This window comes from Erythrolamprus reginae, chromosome 2 (assembly GCF_031021105.1).
Source record: "Erythrolamprus reginae isolate rEryReg1 chromosome 2, rEryReg1.hap1, whole genome shotgun sequence".
Taxonomy (NCBI): Eukaryota; Metazoa; Chordata; class Lepidosauria; order Squamata; family Dipsadidae; genus Erythrolamprus; species Erythrolamprus reginae.
The window spans coordinates 154,513,431-154,528,361 of NC_091951.1; the positions used below are offsets into that span (position 1 = coordinate 154,513,431).

A 14,931-nucleotide genomic window follows, 5' to 3' on the forward strand; every position below is an offset into this window, starting at 1 on the left:
ATTATTTTTTTTTATTCTTCATCCCTTTTTCATTTTGTTCTTCTTTTTCTTCATTCTCCTTTTCCACCATTGCAAATGTTAAATGTTCTTTATGATCCAGCTTTATTTCTATTTTCTTTTCACCTCTGATTTCCAAAAGGTAAGTTTTTATGTCTTCATGGATGTAACATGTACATCAATTCTTCATAGATATACACCTCCATCTTGTCAAGTTCATAATTCACAAAGTTCACTTTTTTTTTTTAACTTGCAGTTTAAGTACATATAATCTCTTTGTATTTCCAATTCAAAATCCTCTTATCTTATCTTCTATCACCAAATCAAAACAACATCAAACACAACAAAACAATACACACTGCTTTCAAGTCCTTTCAGGCTTCTTTTATTTTCTTATAAGGTCAATCTCCAGCTGTCAGCAAATTCCAACTTTCCACAATTTGTTGCAATATTGTCTTTTAACCAGCAGATGCCATTGTCAGTTTCCCAACATACCAAATACAACTCTTTTACAAAAGTTTCAAAAGTATTTTAAATCCGCTTAGCACTTATAATATATTTTCTTCAAATTCTTTATTCTTTTTCAGTCTCTTTAACTTCCACCAAGTCCAATCATAAAGACATCCTTAAATTTGGGCTTTTAAACTTCTTCCTTTAATTTTCTCTATGGTATTTCCAATTGCTAGATAGCTGCTCCCTCCATTTTAAAGTCTCTTTTGTCTCCTTTTGAATTTTAAATTTTTTCTTTTGTCATTAAATCGCCCACTCGCCCAAACACTTAGATATTATAACCCAGGCAACCCATGACCTCTCCAATTCAATCATTCCGATCACAATCATCTCAACTAAAGAGTCATCTTCCACAGCTGCTGACTAAAAGGCTGTTGCTGGCTCCCTGGAGAGTTTGCAAGTCCCCCACCCCAACCACCAATTGATGCCTCTCAGGTTGGGATTCATGGTTTCCAATGGAGTGTAGGAAACACCTGTAGCGCTGGGATGTTGGCCATGCCCATTTTCCCTGTTTTATGTTTTCCATGGGCTGAATGGGGATAGAAAAATGCAGGGTTTCCTATTTCTGAATTCCCTATAGTTAAATGCAAGATAAATCTTTTAAAAGTCCACAGCTTGATTGGAGAGAAATGCCTTGCAGATATGTTTATCTTCGGAGATACACAAACACACATTTAACTGGAAAAATAAAGGTCAGCTCCATGATGATGTGACCTGGATGCTAATTAGACGAAAGTTTCAATTAATTTCAAAAGTCTGCTATTGAACATTATCCTCCCAACCAAACCCATTCCACTTTTCAAGTTTTTCTCAAGCATCAAGTGCCACCATGGTGAACTAAAGCTTTTTAGTACAGCATCATGGATCTTATTGTATTTTGCTGGATTAATTGCCTTTCTTTCCTGATTTCATAAGTGTGTGTGTGTTACCACCAATTTATTTCTTCTGTTGACTGTCTTTATGAAGCTATCTTGAGTCAGAATTGCTAAAAAGGCAGACTTCAGTACTTCTGGGCTATTCTACTTCTGGTTCATATAATAGGTTATTACATTACATTAAGCCATGATTGCTTAATTGTAGTTTCCTCAATAAACCAAGGTTAACTGAGTTCAAATATAATAGTAATTAACGATGGCTTATAAGCTACAGTGCTTATACACAAAATACATTAAACCAAAACCAAATGACAATTGGCTTAGCGCAACGTCTTAATAATATCCCTGTTATCATTTAATTGCCCCAGAAATGGGCTCAAAAATGGTAATAATGCTTGATTTAAAAACAAGGTGAAGAAAGGAAATGAAGTAGACAAAAATGATTACCATTAAATGTTTAAAAAATTCTAGGATAACCCTCTAAAAGAAAAAAAGTCTTAGGAATGGCATTACCATTTGATAAAAGTACCTTGACCATACTGTAAATGGCCATTATTTACAGGCTGTTGATTCTGATTTCCCTGTCAGAAGCCAAAAATTATTTTTGAGGGACAGCCCTTCAATTCATCCTAATGATTGGATGAATTAAATCAAGGATAGGCCCAGCCACAGAGTACCCATTTCTCTGAATCATATTACTAAAATAGATGCCCACTTCAGATTTATATCCTTCTCAACCAGATCTCTGATTAACCAATTTCAAGAGATAAAAATTAGGGTGTTGTATAAAACTGCAGTGGTTCTGTGGATTGAAAAAAAAATAGTTGATCATCTCTGCCTTGTTCCTTTCTCTATTTTATAGGAATCGATCTGAAAAGTATATGCAGTATATTCTCCACTGCATCTGGAAGGAGAGTCCAACATGGGGTAATTTACCAATCCTATTGGTAGAGACTGAGTTAATTTAAATATTTAAATATGAGGTAGTCACCGCCCCTTAGCAGCCCCCAATACCTCAGTTTTAAAAACTCAGTCCAAGAGTAGAGACTGTTGAGTTTTTTCTTGTGTAACAAGTAATGTTTAGTAAAATGTAGTAATTAAAATTAAACATTAACCTTTGTGTTTTTTTCTCTCCTTTCTCTCTTACAGATGCTGAGAAGGAAGAGGGAACTTCTGGGGGTCTCTGCCCTCCGTGGGCATAACCCCCCACCGTGCCTCTCCTCGGGTTTCCCTTCCCTCAGTGGGTACCATTCCTATCAAGGAGCAACCCAGTCTGGGGTCACTGGCCTCCGTGGCCATACCCGGCTGTCAGCTGAAGGTGAGGGGGTCAGCCCCCCTCACTGGGAAGCTTGAAGTCGGCGCTTGACAGAGAAGCTGGGCGCAGGGCCAGCGCCTGTCAGCTGTGAGGCGGCGAAAGGAAAAAGCCGCCGCCGCCGCCGCGTCCCCCGACATTCCAGGAAGCGGTTTCTCGGGCAGGCTGGTGGGCAAACCTGGCGCAGGGCCAGCGCCTATCAGCTGTGAGGCGGCGAAAGGTACAAAGCCGCCGCTGCCGCCGCCGCCATGGCCGCCGATATTGAAGGCAGCGAGGGGCGAGCTTGGCGCAGGGCCAAAAGCGCCTATCAGCTGTAAGGCGGCGAGAAAAATCAGTGGGCGCGACCAACAAAGGAGAGAGCATGCGTGGGCTCTGAGGTGCTTATACGCCATTTTGCTGTGATAAGGTTACCGGTGACCCTCGTTACTAACGATCTCATCTGGCCTTGTTTGACAAGTATCAACTGTCAGTGTGAGTAAACATGGAAGATAAGAATTTAGATAAAGTATCTTCCCCCAATATAATGCCTCAGGATAAAGGCAAGGGGAAGTCCAAGGAAAAATCTAAGTCCCAGGCCTCCTCTTCAATCAAGGAGGCAGAGAGGCGTATAAAAGTATTGGAGCAGAGGTTGGAGGCAGCCCTTCTGACACCAAGATCCACCTCTCCCTCTTTACAGGCCAGGGATCAACCAGTTTCCCAATCTGGGTTGAGACCTACAGAGAATTTATCAGTAAGAGATTGGTCCCCAGAAAGACAGAATCCCTTTATGCCTCAAGTTGTCCCTCCATCTGGACTTCAGCAGGCGAGGCCAGGATCTGCTAGTCACTCTCTGAGGAGTGCTCCATCAGCCACCTTTACGCCCACGGCTGCTGGGCTCAGGGTGCAACCTGATACCTGGCAACAGATGTCCCCGGCCTTACAAGGACTCATCTCTGATGCTTACTCTCAAGGGATGGCAGTGGGGGTGCAACAGAATGTCCAGCACTCCCGCCCAATACAGTCCAGGAACCTGTGGACTGCACCGCCCCCCTCGGGTATGGGGTCTTGGATGGAGGAGCCATCACCCTTAGAGGACACCGAAAAAGATTATGACTTTTTGGATGATGAGACAACTCCAGATCCACCTGTGACGGCTGGGCTTTTTAAGGCCCCCCTTTTCAAGATTCTGCTACATAAGGCCAAACAGGTGGCGGATTTACCGGGTCCCACCAAGGCAACTGAGGCCTCTGAGGACCCTAAGCCGTCTACTGTATTATTCAAGGAGCCCCAGCCCGAGACTGATCATGTGCCATCCTCGGAGATTTTTAGACAAAGCCTCAAACGCCCCTGGCAGCAGCCCGCAGCAGCTCAAGGTCCTTCAGTCATAGAGCGTAGGTTTTATACCTTGGATGAGGACATGGAGAAGATGCTGGAATTTCCACCTATCGACCAGCCGGTAATGACTTTGATTTCAAAGGCCTTGGTGCCATCAGAAACTGGCGATAGCTTGAAACCGGAGGATAGGAAGGCGGAGATTTTACTGCGGAAGTCTCACCAAATGGCGAGCTGGGCGTTTCGAGCAGCAACAGCAGCTTCATTTTTCAATCGAGCTTCGATAATGTGGCTGCAGGAGGTGCAGGCCCGCCTAGGTCCAGAAGAAGGCCGTTTACGTCAGGACCTGAGTAAATTATTGGCGGCTGCGGAATTTTCGGCGGATGCCACTCTCCACGCCGCTAAATTTTCTGCTAGAGGGATGGCAGCGTCGCTGGCCTCCAGACGCCTCCTGTGGTTGAGGAGCTGGCCAGCAGACCTAAAGTCCAAGTGGAACCTGGCCTCTTCTCCATACCAAGGGGAAAAGCTCTTTGGGGAGGCTTTGGATCCTGTCCTCGTTGAGGATAAGGACAAACGGAAGACACTGCCTAGAGCATACAGGCACCAGGACCGTAGGACCAATCCCTACGCTCGCCGCCAGCCATTTCGGTGGGACCCCTCCTCATCTGTTGGTCAGAAGAGGACATACACGCAGAACCAGTATAGCCAGCCCACCTTTAGGGGAAACCGCGCGGCCTTTCAAGATAGGCCCAGAGGGTACCAGCAGGCTCGGCGTCCTTTCAGAGGGAACCAGAGGGGCTTCAGGCACACAAAATGACTTGCTTTCGCTACAGCCCATAGGAGGCAAACTCCAACGTTTCAGTGCCTCCTGGAGGAATACCTCCTCCGACAAATGGGCAATAGCCACGATATCCCGAGGACTGCGCCTGGAGTTCCTGCAGCCCCCACCAAACCAGTTTGTCACTTGTCCGTTAACACAAGACCCGCTGAAAAGACGTCATCTACAACTGGAGATAACTCATCTTCTCAACATACAAGCGATAGAGACGGTGCCCGAGCATGCCAAGGGCACGGGATTCTATTCCATTGTGTTCCTAGTACCAAAGTCATCGGGGGGGTTCAGGATGATCCTAAACCTGAAATTCCTGAATACCTTCATTCGGTATCGCAGATTTCGCATGCACTCCCTGCAATCGATCCTGGCCTCTGTTCGGCACAACGATTTCCTCACCTCTATCGATCTCAAAGAGGCTTACCTGCATGTTCCGGTTTGGCCAGCTCATCATCGATTCCTCAGGTTTTGTCTCAACGGTGTCCACTACCAGTACCGTGCTATGCCGTTCGGCCTGTCTTCGGCACCCCGTACCTTTACGAAGCTGATGGACATCCTGACAGCACATCTCAGGTCCCAGTCCATACGGGTCATGGCGTACTTGGACGACGACATCATCGTTCTGTCCAAGTCCATGGCCCAAGCGCAACAAGATCTGGTGCTCACACGAGAAGCTCTGGAATGGCATGGGTACACGAGGAGAAGAGTCATCTTCATCCTACCACAAGGATCCAACATCTGGGGTCCATCATAGACACCACAAAAGACACTGTTTCCTTGACTCCAGAAAGGTTGCTCAATATACGGAGGTTGGTAACCGGTATAAGGCGACAACGACAGGTACCGCTGGCAACGTTATCCAAGGTGCTGGGGACGCTTGTCTCATCCATAGGGATTGTTCCATGGGCTCGACATCACATCAGGGGCCTGCAATGGTTCCTCCTTCCGGCCCAGAGAGACAAGGTGAGCCACTCGCACCGGAAAGTGAGACTTCCTGCATCAGTCAAACAGTCGCTGGCATGGTGGTTGTCCCCGGCGTTGCTCCAAGGTTCTCCTCTTCACAGCCATGAGCGCGTCATTATCACGACAGACGCGAGCCTGTCTGGCTGGGGAGCTCACATGGGTCCTCATATGGCTCAGGGCCTATGGTCTCAGGAGGACTTAACCCTAGTCAATATCAACGTTCTCGAACTCAGAGCAGTTTTCTTAGCTCTTCAGGCCTTCGCTCCCTGGGTTCAGGACAGACACGTCCTGATTTTGACGGACAATGTGGCCACAAAGGCCCACCTGAACCACCAAGGGGGTACGAGGTCACACCGTCTCATGGTTCAAACCACGGATCTTTTCGATTGGGCCGAGTCTCATCTGGCCTCGTTAACGGCGGAGCATATTGCGGGGACCAGCAATGTGCAGGCGGACTGGCTGAGCAGGGCCACTCTGGATCCTTCAGAGTGGCGACTGGACCCGGCGCTCTTTAATCAGATAGTGCTGCGATTTGGTCCTCCTCTGGTGGACCTCTTCGCAACCCCAGCGAACACCCAATTGGAGAGGTTTTACTCCCGGTTCCCAGTGCCAGGGGCGGAGGGGGTCAATGCCCTATGGTCAACGTGGCCCCATGGTCTACTTTACGCCTTCCCCCCGACGTGTCTCATTCAAAGAATACTAGACAAGATAATTCGGGAGGGGGCAGAGGTGATAATGGTAGCTCCCCATTGGCCGAGACGTCCTTGGTTTGCAGACCTAGTAGCCCTGTCGGTGTCTTCCCCGTGGAGGATTCCGGATCACGAAGTAGTGTTAATTCAGGGGTCAGTTTGTCATCCGAACCCTCAGTGGTTCAAACTGACCGCCTGGCATTTGAAAGGGCAGGTCTAAAACATCAACTTTTGCCAGACGATGTTATATCTACCATGCAGGCAGCTCGTCGCCCATCGACGGTGAGAATTTACCAGGCCACATGGGCGGCCTTTTGTAAGTTTTGTTCGAACCACCACCTTATTCCGGGGGAGGCTTCGATAGTTTCCATCTTGCAATTCCTACAGTCCGGGGTCGATAGAGGGTTAGCCCCAAATACCTTGAAAAGACACTTAGCTGCTCTGGCTACCACCATTCGATTGCCTCACGCTCGCTCTCTAGCACAACATCCTTGGATTAGGGATTTTATTAAAGGCGCAATTAACACCCATGCACCTCCAGTACACAGATTCCCGACATGGGACCTTTCTCTGGTACTCAGGGCACTTACAGCGCCTCCTTTCGAGCCGATGAGGACGATTCCATTACGATTGCTCTCGCTGAAGACAGCCTTTTTAGTGGCAATCACGTCAGCACGCCGAGTATCAGAACTGTCGGCTCTGTCTACGCGGGCGGATTTGTGTGTATTCCACCCAGACAGGGTTGTGTTGAGGTTAGACCCATCATTTATTCCTAAGGTTAATTCTGGGTTCCACAGGGCGCAAGAATTGGTGCTGCCAGACTTTTGTACACACGGCAGCATCCTCTAGAGTTGAGGTGGCACAAGGTAGATGTTCGAAGGGCCTTGAAAATCTACATCAGACGGACTGGACATTTCAGGAAATCTGAAAGATTATTTGTGTCCTTTGGCCAACGATCAATGGGACTTGAGGTATCATCAAAATCCATCAGTCGCTGGCTAAGGGATTGTATTGAGGAAGCATACAAAGCTCGGTCTCAATTACCACCGACCGGGGTGACAGCGCATTCCACCAGAAGTGCAGCCACGTCGGCTGCTTGGAGTACTCAGGCATCCCTTGAGGACATTTGCAGGGCGGCTACGTGGGCGTCTCCTACAACCTTCATACGCCATTACAAACTGGACTCAGTAGCTTCGGCTGAAGCTTCATTTGGGAGACGGGTTTTACAGCAAGTGTGTTCAACTCCTGCGACCGTAGCTCAGCCTTTTCCCTCCCATGGGCCGTAATCTTTGGTATATCCCATGTTGGACTCTCCTTCCAGATGCAGTGGAGAAGAACCGTTGTAAATACCTGAACGGTCTTCTCGATGCACTGGAAGGAGAGTCCAAACCCGCCCAGCATGGTTGTTTCGCCAGGTCGCCGGAGTGTTGGGGTTACAAGTTGCAAATTTTATGAGGTTATATGGTTATAGTTCAATAAACAGGTTATCCTTAAACTGGCTTCGTTTTTAAAACTGAGGTATTGGGGGCTGCTAAGGGGCGGTGACTACCTCATATTTAAATATTTAAATTAACTCAGTCTCTACCAATAGGATTGGTAAATTACCCCATGTTGGACTCTCCTTCCAGTGCATCGAGAAGACCGTTCAGGTATGTACAACGGTTCTTTTGGGTCAAGGCTGCATTCAACTGACTATAATTTCTGCCTTCTCCACCACCTTCATTTAATCAATTAAAAAACCCAAGAGATACTTTCAGATGTCTGGTTAAAACTATTGTGATTGGGCTAAATTATTGATTAGAGTATAACAAATGATAAATGCTTGGGAATGAAGATAATTTTATAGGTTCCTTTGAAAACTTTGGGAAAGGGAGGGAAATTAGAAACTTGGGACTTAGCTACACTTCCAGGCTGTGTGTCTAACAGAATGAAGTTAAACCAATTGTTTTTGCTGCTCTCAAGTCTTTAGCTGCTTTAGCTGCCTTTTCCAAAAGTGTATTGTGTAGTGAAAGTGGACTACAGATGTGGAATTAAATATTTGCATGCCTCATGTTGTGGAAGGTGGTGTCCTACTGTGGCAACAGTTCAGTGGAGCAGTGATTCTTGGGTCTGGGGGAGGGAGGGAAATATATAATAGGCTATTACTTGTTACTTATTCAGATGGGGAATGGCCAGATAATTTTATCCTATTTTTCCTGATGACTAAGGCACTTTGTTTTTGTCTAGGGGGATGCTACTAAGTCCGATTCTGAGGGGGAACTCTTCCCCCATGGTTTGGAAGAAGAGTGTGGACTTAAGAAAAATTTTTCAAATCCAGCTTGTAAGTAACAATATGATTGCTGCTATTTGTTATATGAAATTGATTGTGCTCTTCTTCTCTTTCATTCCACCTTTCCCATCATTACAGCCTTTTCCATAGAGTTCAGTCTTTATATAACATCTCGAAGGTGTGGGAGTTTTCCTTCAAAAAGCAACAGGGCTGTTTTCTCCTTCAGGAAGAAGAAGTTTCATTCCTCACAAGAAGCTTCATCAGTTCTGGTGGGGGTTTGATGGTGAAGCTTCTTGGACGCTTCTTTCTGAAGGAAAAAACAGTTGAGCTGCCTCTTGAAGAAGGAAAAAAAGCACCCTTGAGGCAACTATGACCTGGATGATTGAGAATCTCCACATATGTCTTTATATAATGTCTGAATTAGTTTCCTTAGGAATATTCTAGATGAACTGCAAACATCTAATTTCATTATTAGATGGCAGCAAAGGGATTTGAGCTGCCTCTATATTTGTTACTATCTAGGAGAAAAATCTACCAGGTTTTTGGTGGTGCATATACAATAGCTGTAGTAATAATAATCGTGTGTGTGTGTGTATATATTTATAGCTTCAGTCAATATGATGTAAGAAATGTCTTGATAAATATTCTATTCGCTGGAGGAGCTCAACAACAATGAAAGAGAAGCATGGCATAATGTTGATAATTTTGAATATGATGCATGGCTCATCATATAGTATAAAGCTCATATTTGGGACAAAATTCTCTCTATGATAAAGAGTGAAGAGAAAAGGTCTTAATAATGAAAAATCTATGGCCATCAGAGGTTGAAGCTCATTAAATCTTTACTTCTGTGATAGAAAAACAATAGTGGTTGCAGTTCAAGAACAATGATGAGACCATTTCTAGCACACCTCTGCTAGATGTGAGCCTGTCCATCTTGCATGCTACAAGTTGGCCTTGATAGTATCTTTAAGTAATAGTATGAAAAAGTGCTATTGGTGACTCATGAGCATTCATTCATGTAAAAACTTGAAAATGAAGAACCAGAAAATGAAGATTTAAGAGTCTTTTATTAGGAAATTGAGAGACATAAGAAAGAAGAATGATCAAGACACATATGAAAGTTATCCTGACCTCATGAAATCGTATGTCTCTGACTATGCAAACGTTTTGTTTCTTATTTTTTCAGTGATGGCTCTTTGTGACCGCCCAGAGCTAAAGAAGAGTTTGACTCCCCCACTTATCATTCACACAGCTGCTACACCCATGTCCATGCCAAAAAGTGCCATCTATGGAGAAGTGGCTCAGGACTATGGTTCCCGAAGACCTAGTGGCATCTCCATGGATCCTAATACATTTGATCTCAAATCCCCGGTATGTGATTCTCTCCTTTATATCCTTTGCTTCTTGCCTTTTGCTTCCAGTTTGCCAGCATATTTTAAAAATAATTTATTCCACCAGCTTGATATTTTTATCGGCCTTGTTAATTGAGTTATTGTTATCTAGTATTCTGTTGATGTCCCTTCTATTCTCATTTTCATCATTTCAGGTGAGCGCCCGGAGTTCTCCGCATAGTCCATGGAGTGCAGGAAGTAGCTGGAACAGCCGCAGGTCGAGCTGGAACAGCATTGGGCGGGCACCTAGCTTGAAACGCCGTACAAACCAGAGCAGTGAGCATAAATCGCTTTTGTCAGGGGATGGGAAGCAGAGTTCGGAAGAAGGGGAAAGCTCGGATGAAGATCAATCCAGTAGAACTGGGAGCATCAATGGCTCTGTACCTCACCGCATGGGGTCACTAGAAACCAAAGGCTCCTTTGACTTCCAAGATACCCTGCAGGTGCCTTCTCTTTACCGGACCAGCAGCATCCATAGTAGTCACAGCTCTGCAGCAGACTACAATGGCAAAGCCACCTCTAGAGTCTTGATTCAGCAGCTTCATTTGGATGATCCGCTCCCGGAATGTGATGATTTGGATGATGAAGGCAATCTAGTAAGTGAGAGCCAGCTTACTTGGCACTTTTTTTATTGTGTTGGGATTGTTTGCTGTAGAAGAGATTGAAATGTTTTCCTTGATCCTTGTTAATTTGCTAGAGAAATCACTTGGGTTATAACTTTAAAATGTCCATAAGAGATTGTATCATGTCATCATATCACATATCACAATTTATCATAGTATATAATAATAGTGGTAGCTCTGCCTAAGAATACCTCTACTTACTTACTTCTCAAGAACCATTTTCCACTTACAAACCCGAGCCTCCAAAACTGTTACCGGAAAAGGTGGGGAGAAGCCTCGGTGGGGCCTCTCTAGGAATCTCCTGGGAGGAAACAGGGCTGGAAAAGGCAGGGAGAAGCCTCTGTGGGGCCTTTCTAGGAATCTCCTGGGAGGAAACAGGGCCGGAAAAGGTGGGGAGAAGCTTCTGTGAGGCCTCTCTAGGAATCTCCTGGGAGGAAACAGGGCCAGAAAAGTTGGGGATAAGCCTCTGTGGAGCCTCTCTAGCAATCTACTGGGAGAAAACAGGGCTGGAAAAGGTGGGGAGAAGCCTCCATGGGACCTCTCTAGAAATATCTTGGGATAAAACAGGGCCTCCACCCTCCCTGTGGTTACCCCAATCACACACATTATTTGCTTTTACATTGACTCCTATGGGAAAAATTGCTTCTTCTTACAAACCTTTCTACTTAAGAACCGGGTCATGGAATGAATTAAGTTTGTAAGTAGAGGTACCATTGTAGATCATATTGGCAGAGCTAACACAAATGCTTAAACTTAAGTGGTCATTTGGCTGAAAATATCTAGAAGATCTATATCAGGGATTTCAAAATCAAGGTTCACAGGCTGGATCCAGCCTACAGGGTGCTGAGATCTGGCCTGTGGGACTGCCCTGGAAACAGTAAAGGACCGGCACATGGTGCCTCTGTCAGCAAAAACGGAGCTCCATTTTCGCTAGCAGAGGATTGCAGGAAGCTGTTGAAGGCGAAAATGGAGCTTGGGAGTCTTTTTTTGCTGGCAGGGCACTTGGGGCCACCACAGGCACCTCCAACACAAGTGATGTCAAGCTGGCCACACACCCTGGTCATGCCCTCCTGGCCCTCCGAAGATCAAACACAACCTGGATGCTGCCCTCAATGAAATTGAGTTTGACACCCCGGTTCTATATGATTCCAACTTACTATACTTTTTTCTTTACTTTAGCTCTCCACTCATTATCACATAATCTTCATATGTCATCTTGAATCAGTATCTCCCATGAACTCCAGAACTTTGTCTTTGAGATAACCTACTCTGTAATCACACACACAACAATCCAATTTGGACCTAAATCAATGAGATGCTAGTAATGCCTCTGTTTCTACTCTTCCCTCCCTCCCCCCTCAGTTTTCCTATATTTTATTTATTTTTATTTATTTATTTATTTATTTTGTCCAAAACACAATACATATTGAAGAGGATAGACATGATATATTATATATAAAGAAAAGATATAAAAGTAGAGGAGAAGATATATGAAAGGAAGAAAAGATATATGATATATGAGATAAGGAGAGACAATTGGACAGGGGACGAAAGGCACACTAGTGCACTTATGTATGCCCCTTACTGACCTCTTAGGAACCTGGAGAGGTAAATTGTGGATAGTCTAAGGGAGAAATGTTGGGGGTTAGGGGTTGACACTACTGATGTGCTAGATATTCTGGACTTCAATCACCACAATCTCCAGCCAACATGGCTAAAATATTCTCGACTATTAATTCAGCTCACATGCAAGAAGCCAACTAGGGAAAAACTGTTGTAGAAGGGAAGAAGATGAGATGGAAAAACATTTGGATACTGGTTCTGGGGAACTAGCTATCATAGACATGATATTATGATAACTAATTCCCCAAAGCCAGTATCCAAATGTTATGGATAAAGGGGAAAGTTATAAATCTCCTGTATCATATCAATCATCTTGGTAGATTTCATGCCACCTTCAGTAATCCTTATGCTAAGGAGCACAGTTGACATGGAAGGAGCCCTGTGCTCAAGATAATCCATGATATATTCAGTTCCGAACTGCTGATTTGGAGTGAGGCTATTTTAGTATGCACCATCTTATAAATGTTTGTGAGGATTCCTCTTAGATATATTTGGCAAATGAGCAAGTAAATACTGTAAATAGCTAACTACGCTAGCAAGAAAGAGGGTGGTGGTCAGCTGAGATTCTTACGGACAGATAGGGGTGGGCAGCAGGCAGGACGGGGTGGAACACAGTTCCATCAGCAGAAATGAAGATGCATGTGCAGCTCCAGCCTATTGGCTGTTGTCACTTCCTGGATTATTGGTCTTGGCTCGGCTCTCCTTTTTCCCCCTGCTGCTGGGTCTGCGCTCCTTGCTTTTTTCCTCTTTTCTCCTTCCTGGCCTCTCTCCTACCTGGCTCCCCTCCAGCCTCAGGCAGCCACCTCCCACCTGAGGTGCAAGCAGAAGGCATTTATGCTTCTGGCAGCACCCATTTGCCTAACTACCCAGCCTGAGGCAGGAGGGGGCAACCCAGGAAGGAGAGCATGGGAAACACAAAGCAAGTTGTCACCCCAGCGAGCGACACTGTTAAGGTTGTAAGTCGAGGACGTAACAGTTCACTTAAACAATGATGATCATTCAAGCCATTCCTACCTGGTCACAGGGTTGGCAAGCCACTCCTATCCAGTCACATGACCATTAAGCCACACCCACAAAATAAGCCACACCCACAGTGTGGCAGTAAAAAATTGGCTGCCCATTACTGCATACAGATATGTACATATACACATATTTTTCAGTTTCCCTTTTCTGCTTTGGTTGGAAAGTAAGGAGAAAGGCATATTGACCAATGCATTGCTGGACACAGCTGTGAGATTGAAAGAGAAGGTAACCTTGGTCAGGATATAATTTCTATAATCAGAGCTAGCCAGTGGTTACAGTTTGGCCTGAGCAAAGGATAAGATAAACCCACTCCAGAAAGGCAACCTGTATTAGTTGTTAAATCTTATATCATCACAGGAGAACATCTTCCACAACAGCTAAAGGTTAAGGCCAACCTAGGGCTACCGATTGGAGCTGAGCTAAGTCTATCACTCTGCTTAACTGTACAGCTATACAACAGAAATTGTGTCTGTTTGAGGGTTAGAGAGAATGCTCAGCCTTTTCCCCCAATCTTCTTTTTTCATGTCAGAACAGGAAAGAGGAGAGCAAACACAAGCTCCATTAGCCCTTGAATCTGTGGTTTGTTTGCTAAATGATGTGAGAGGCACCAGCATTAACTTGATTGCCTTCAGCAAGATATTCTTCACACATGCACACACAGAAAGAGGCAGGGGAGATATTAGCCTTTTTTCCTTCAAAGGGCTATATAATCTCTTTAATTTCAAGCAGGTGATTTCTTCTTCCATTAACTGTTATTAAGATTCCTAAGCAAGGGCAAAAACTGCCCTCTTAGTCTCATGAGGCCACAGGAATCCTGGTATTACTGTCAATATAAAAAGGCAGTAGTCTCATTAATGATGGTAGTTGGTTTTTTCCTGAGCCAGTAAGAAGCCATTTAAGAAATGCTAGTTAACATAAGAAGGCATAGTACTAAAAACAAGAGGAAAAGTCACTGGCAATTTGAAACTGATAAAGCTACATTAGCTTTACTTGACAGCAAAACTCTGCCATTTGTAGTGGGACCCATTAAATTCCAGTGCTGCTCAAGACAACGGAAAAATCATCAGGGATGGATATAAGGAAGCACATTGCAAGACAGAAAGCTTAAATGTGACCAAGGGCAGCTAGAGATATTGTACATGACACCTATTAGGCAGGAACATGGTCTTTGGGCGCTCAAAGGTGTGGAATGTAACTATTGAAATAACAGTCTATATAGAAACCCTCCCTTGTGGAGCCCTGGCTCCTGGAATGGCAAATGAGGACTGCATGACAGCATCATGCGAGATAATGATAGTAAATTAATTAGCCTCAAAAACAATTAAGGCTTGATGAAATTGAATCCAACCTGTCAAATTCCAATTCTGCAACATCACGTTTCCAAACAACAGTGAAATGAGCAGGAGTACCAACTTTAAGTAGAGTAAGTGAATGGGCTGGAAGACTGTGGACTTGTCCCGTGGTAAGTTCACTATGGTGAATTGGCCATGGTGAATTGTCATAGACCCCA

At 44.8% G+C, this 14,931-nt stretch overlaps 1 protein-coding gene across 5 annotated transcripts in view; it reads left to right on the forward strand.

Annotated features, from left to right (window-relative positions):
- CACNA1G (calcium voltage-gated channel subunit alpha1 G) overlaps nt 1-14,931 on the forward strand; it is a 393,060-nt gene that overhangs the window by 262,934 nt on the left and 115,195 nt on the right. For all 5 annotated transcript variants that reach the window (XM_070740004.1, XM_070740005.1, XM_070740007.1 and 2 more), the window contains exons 14-16: nt 8,716-8,809; nt 9,948-10,132; nt 10,308-10,748. In XM_070740004.1, the coding sequence (XP_070596105.1) occupies nt 8,716-8,809; nt 9,948-10,132; nt 10,308-10,748 (720 nt within the window). The remainder of the gene's footprint in view (nt 1-8,715; nt 8,810-9,947; nt 10,133-10,307; nt 10,749-14,931) is intronic.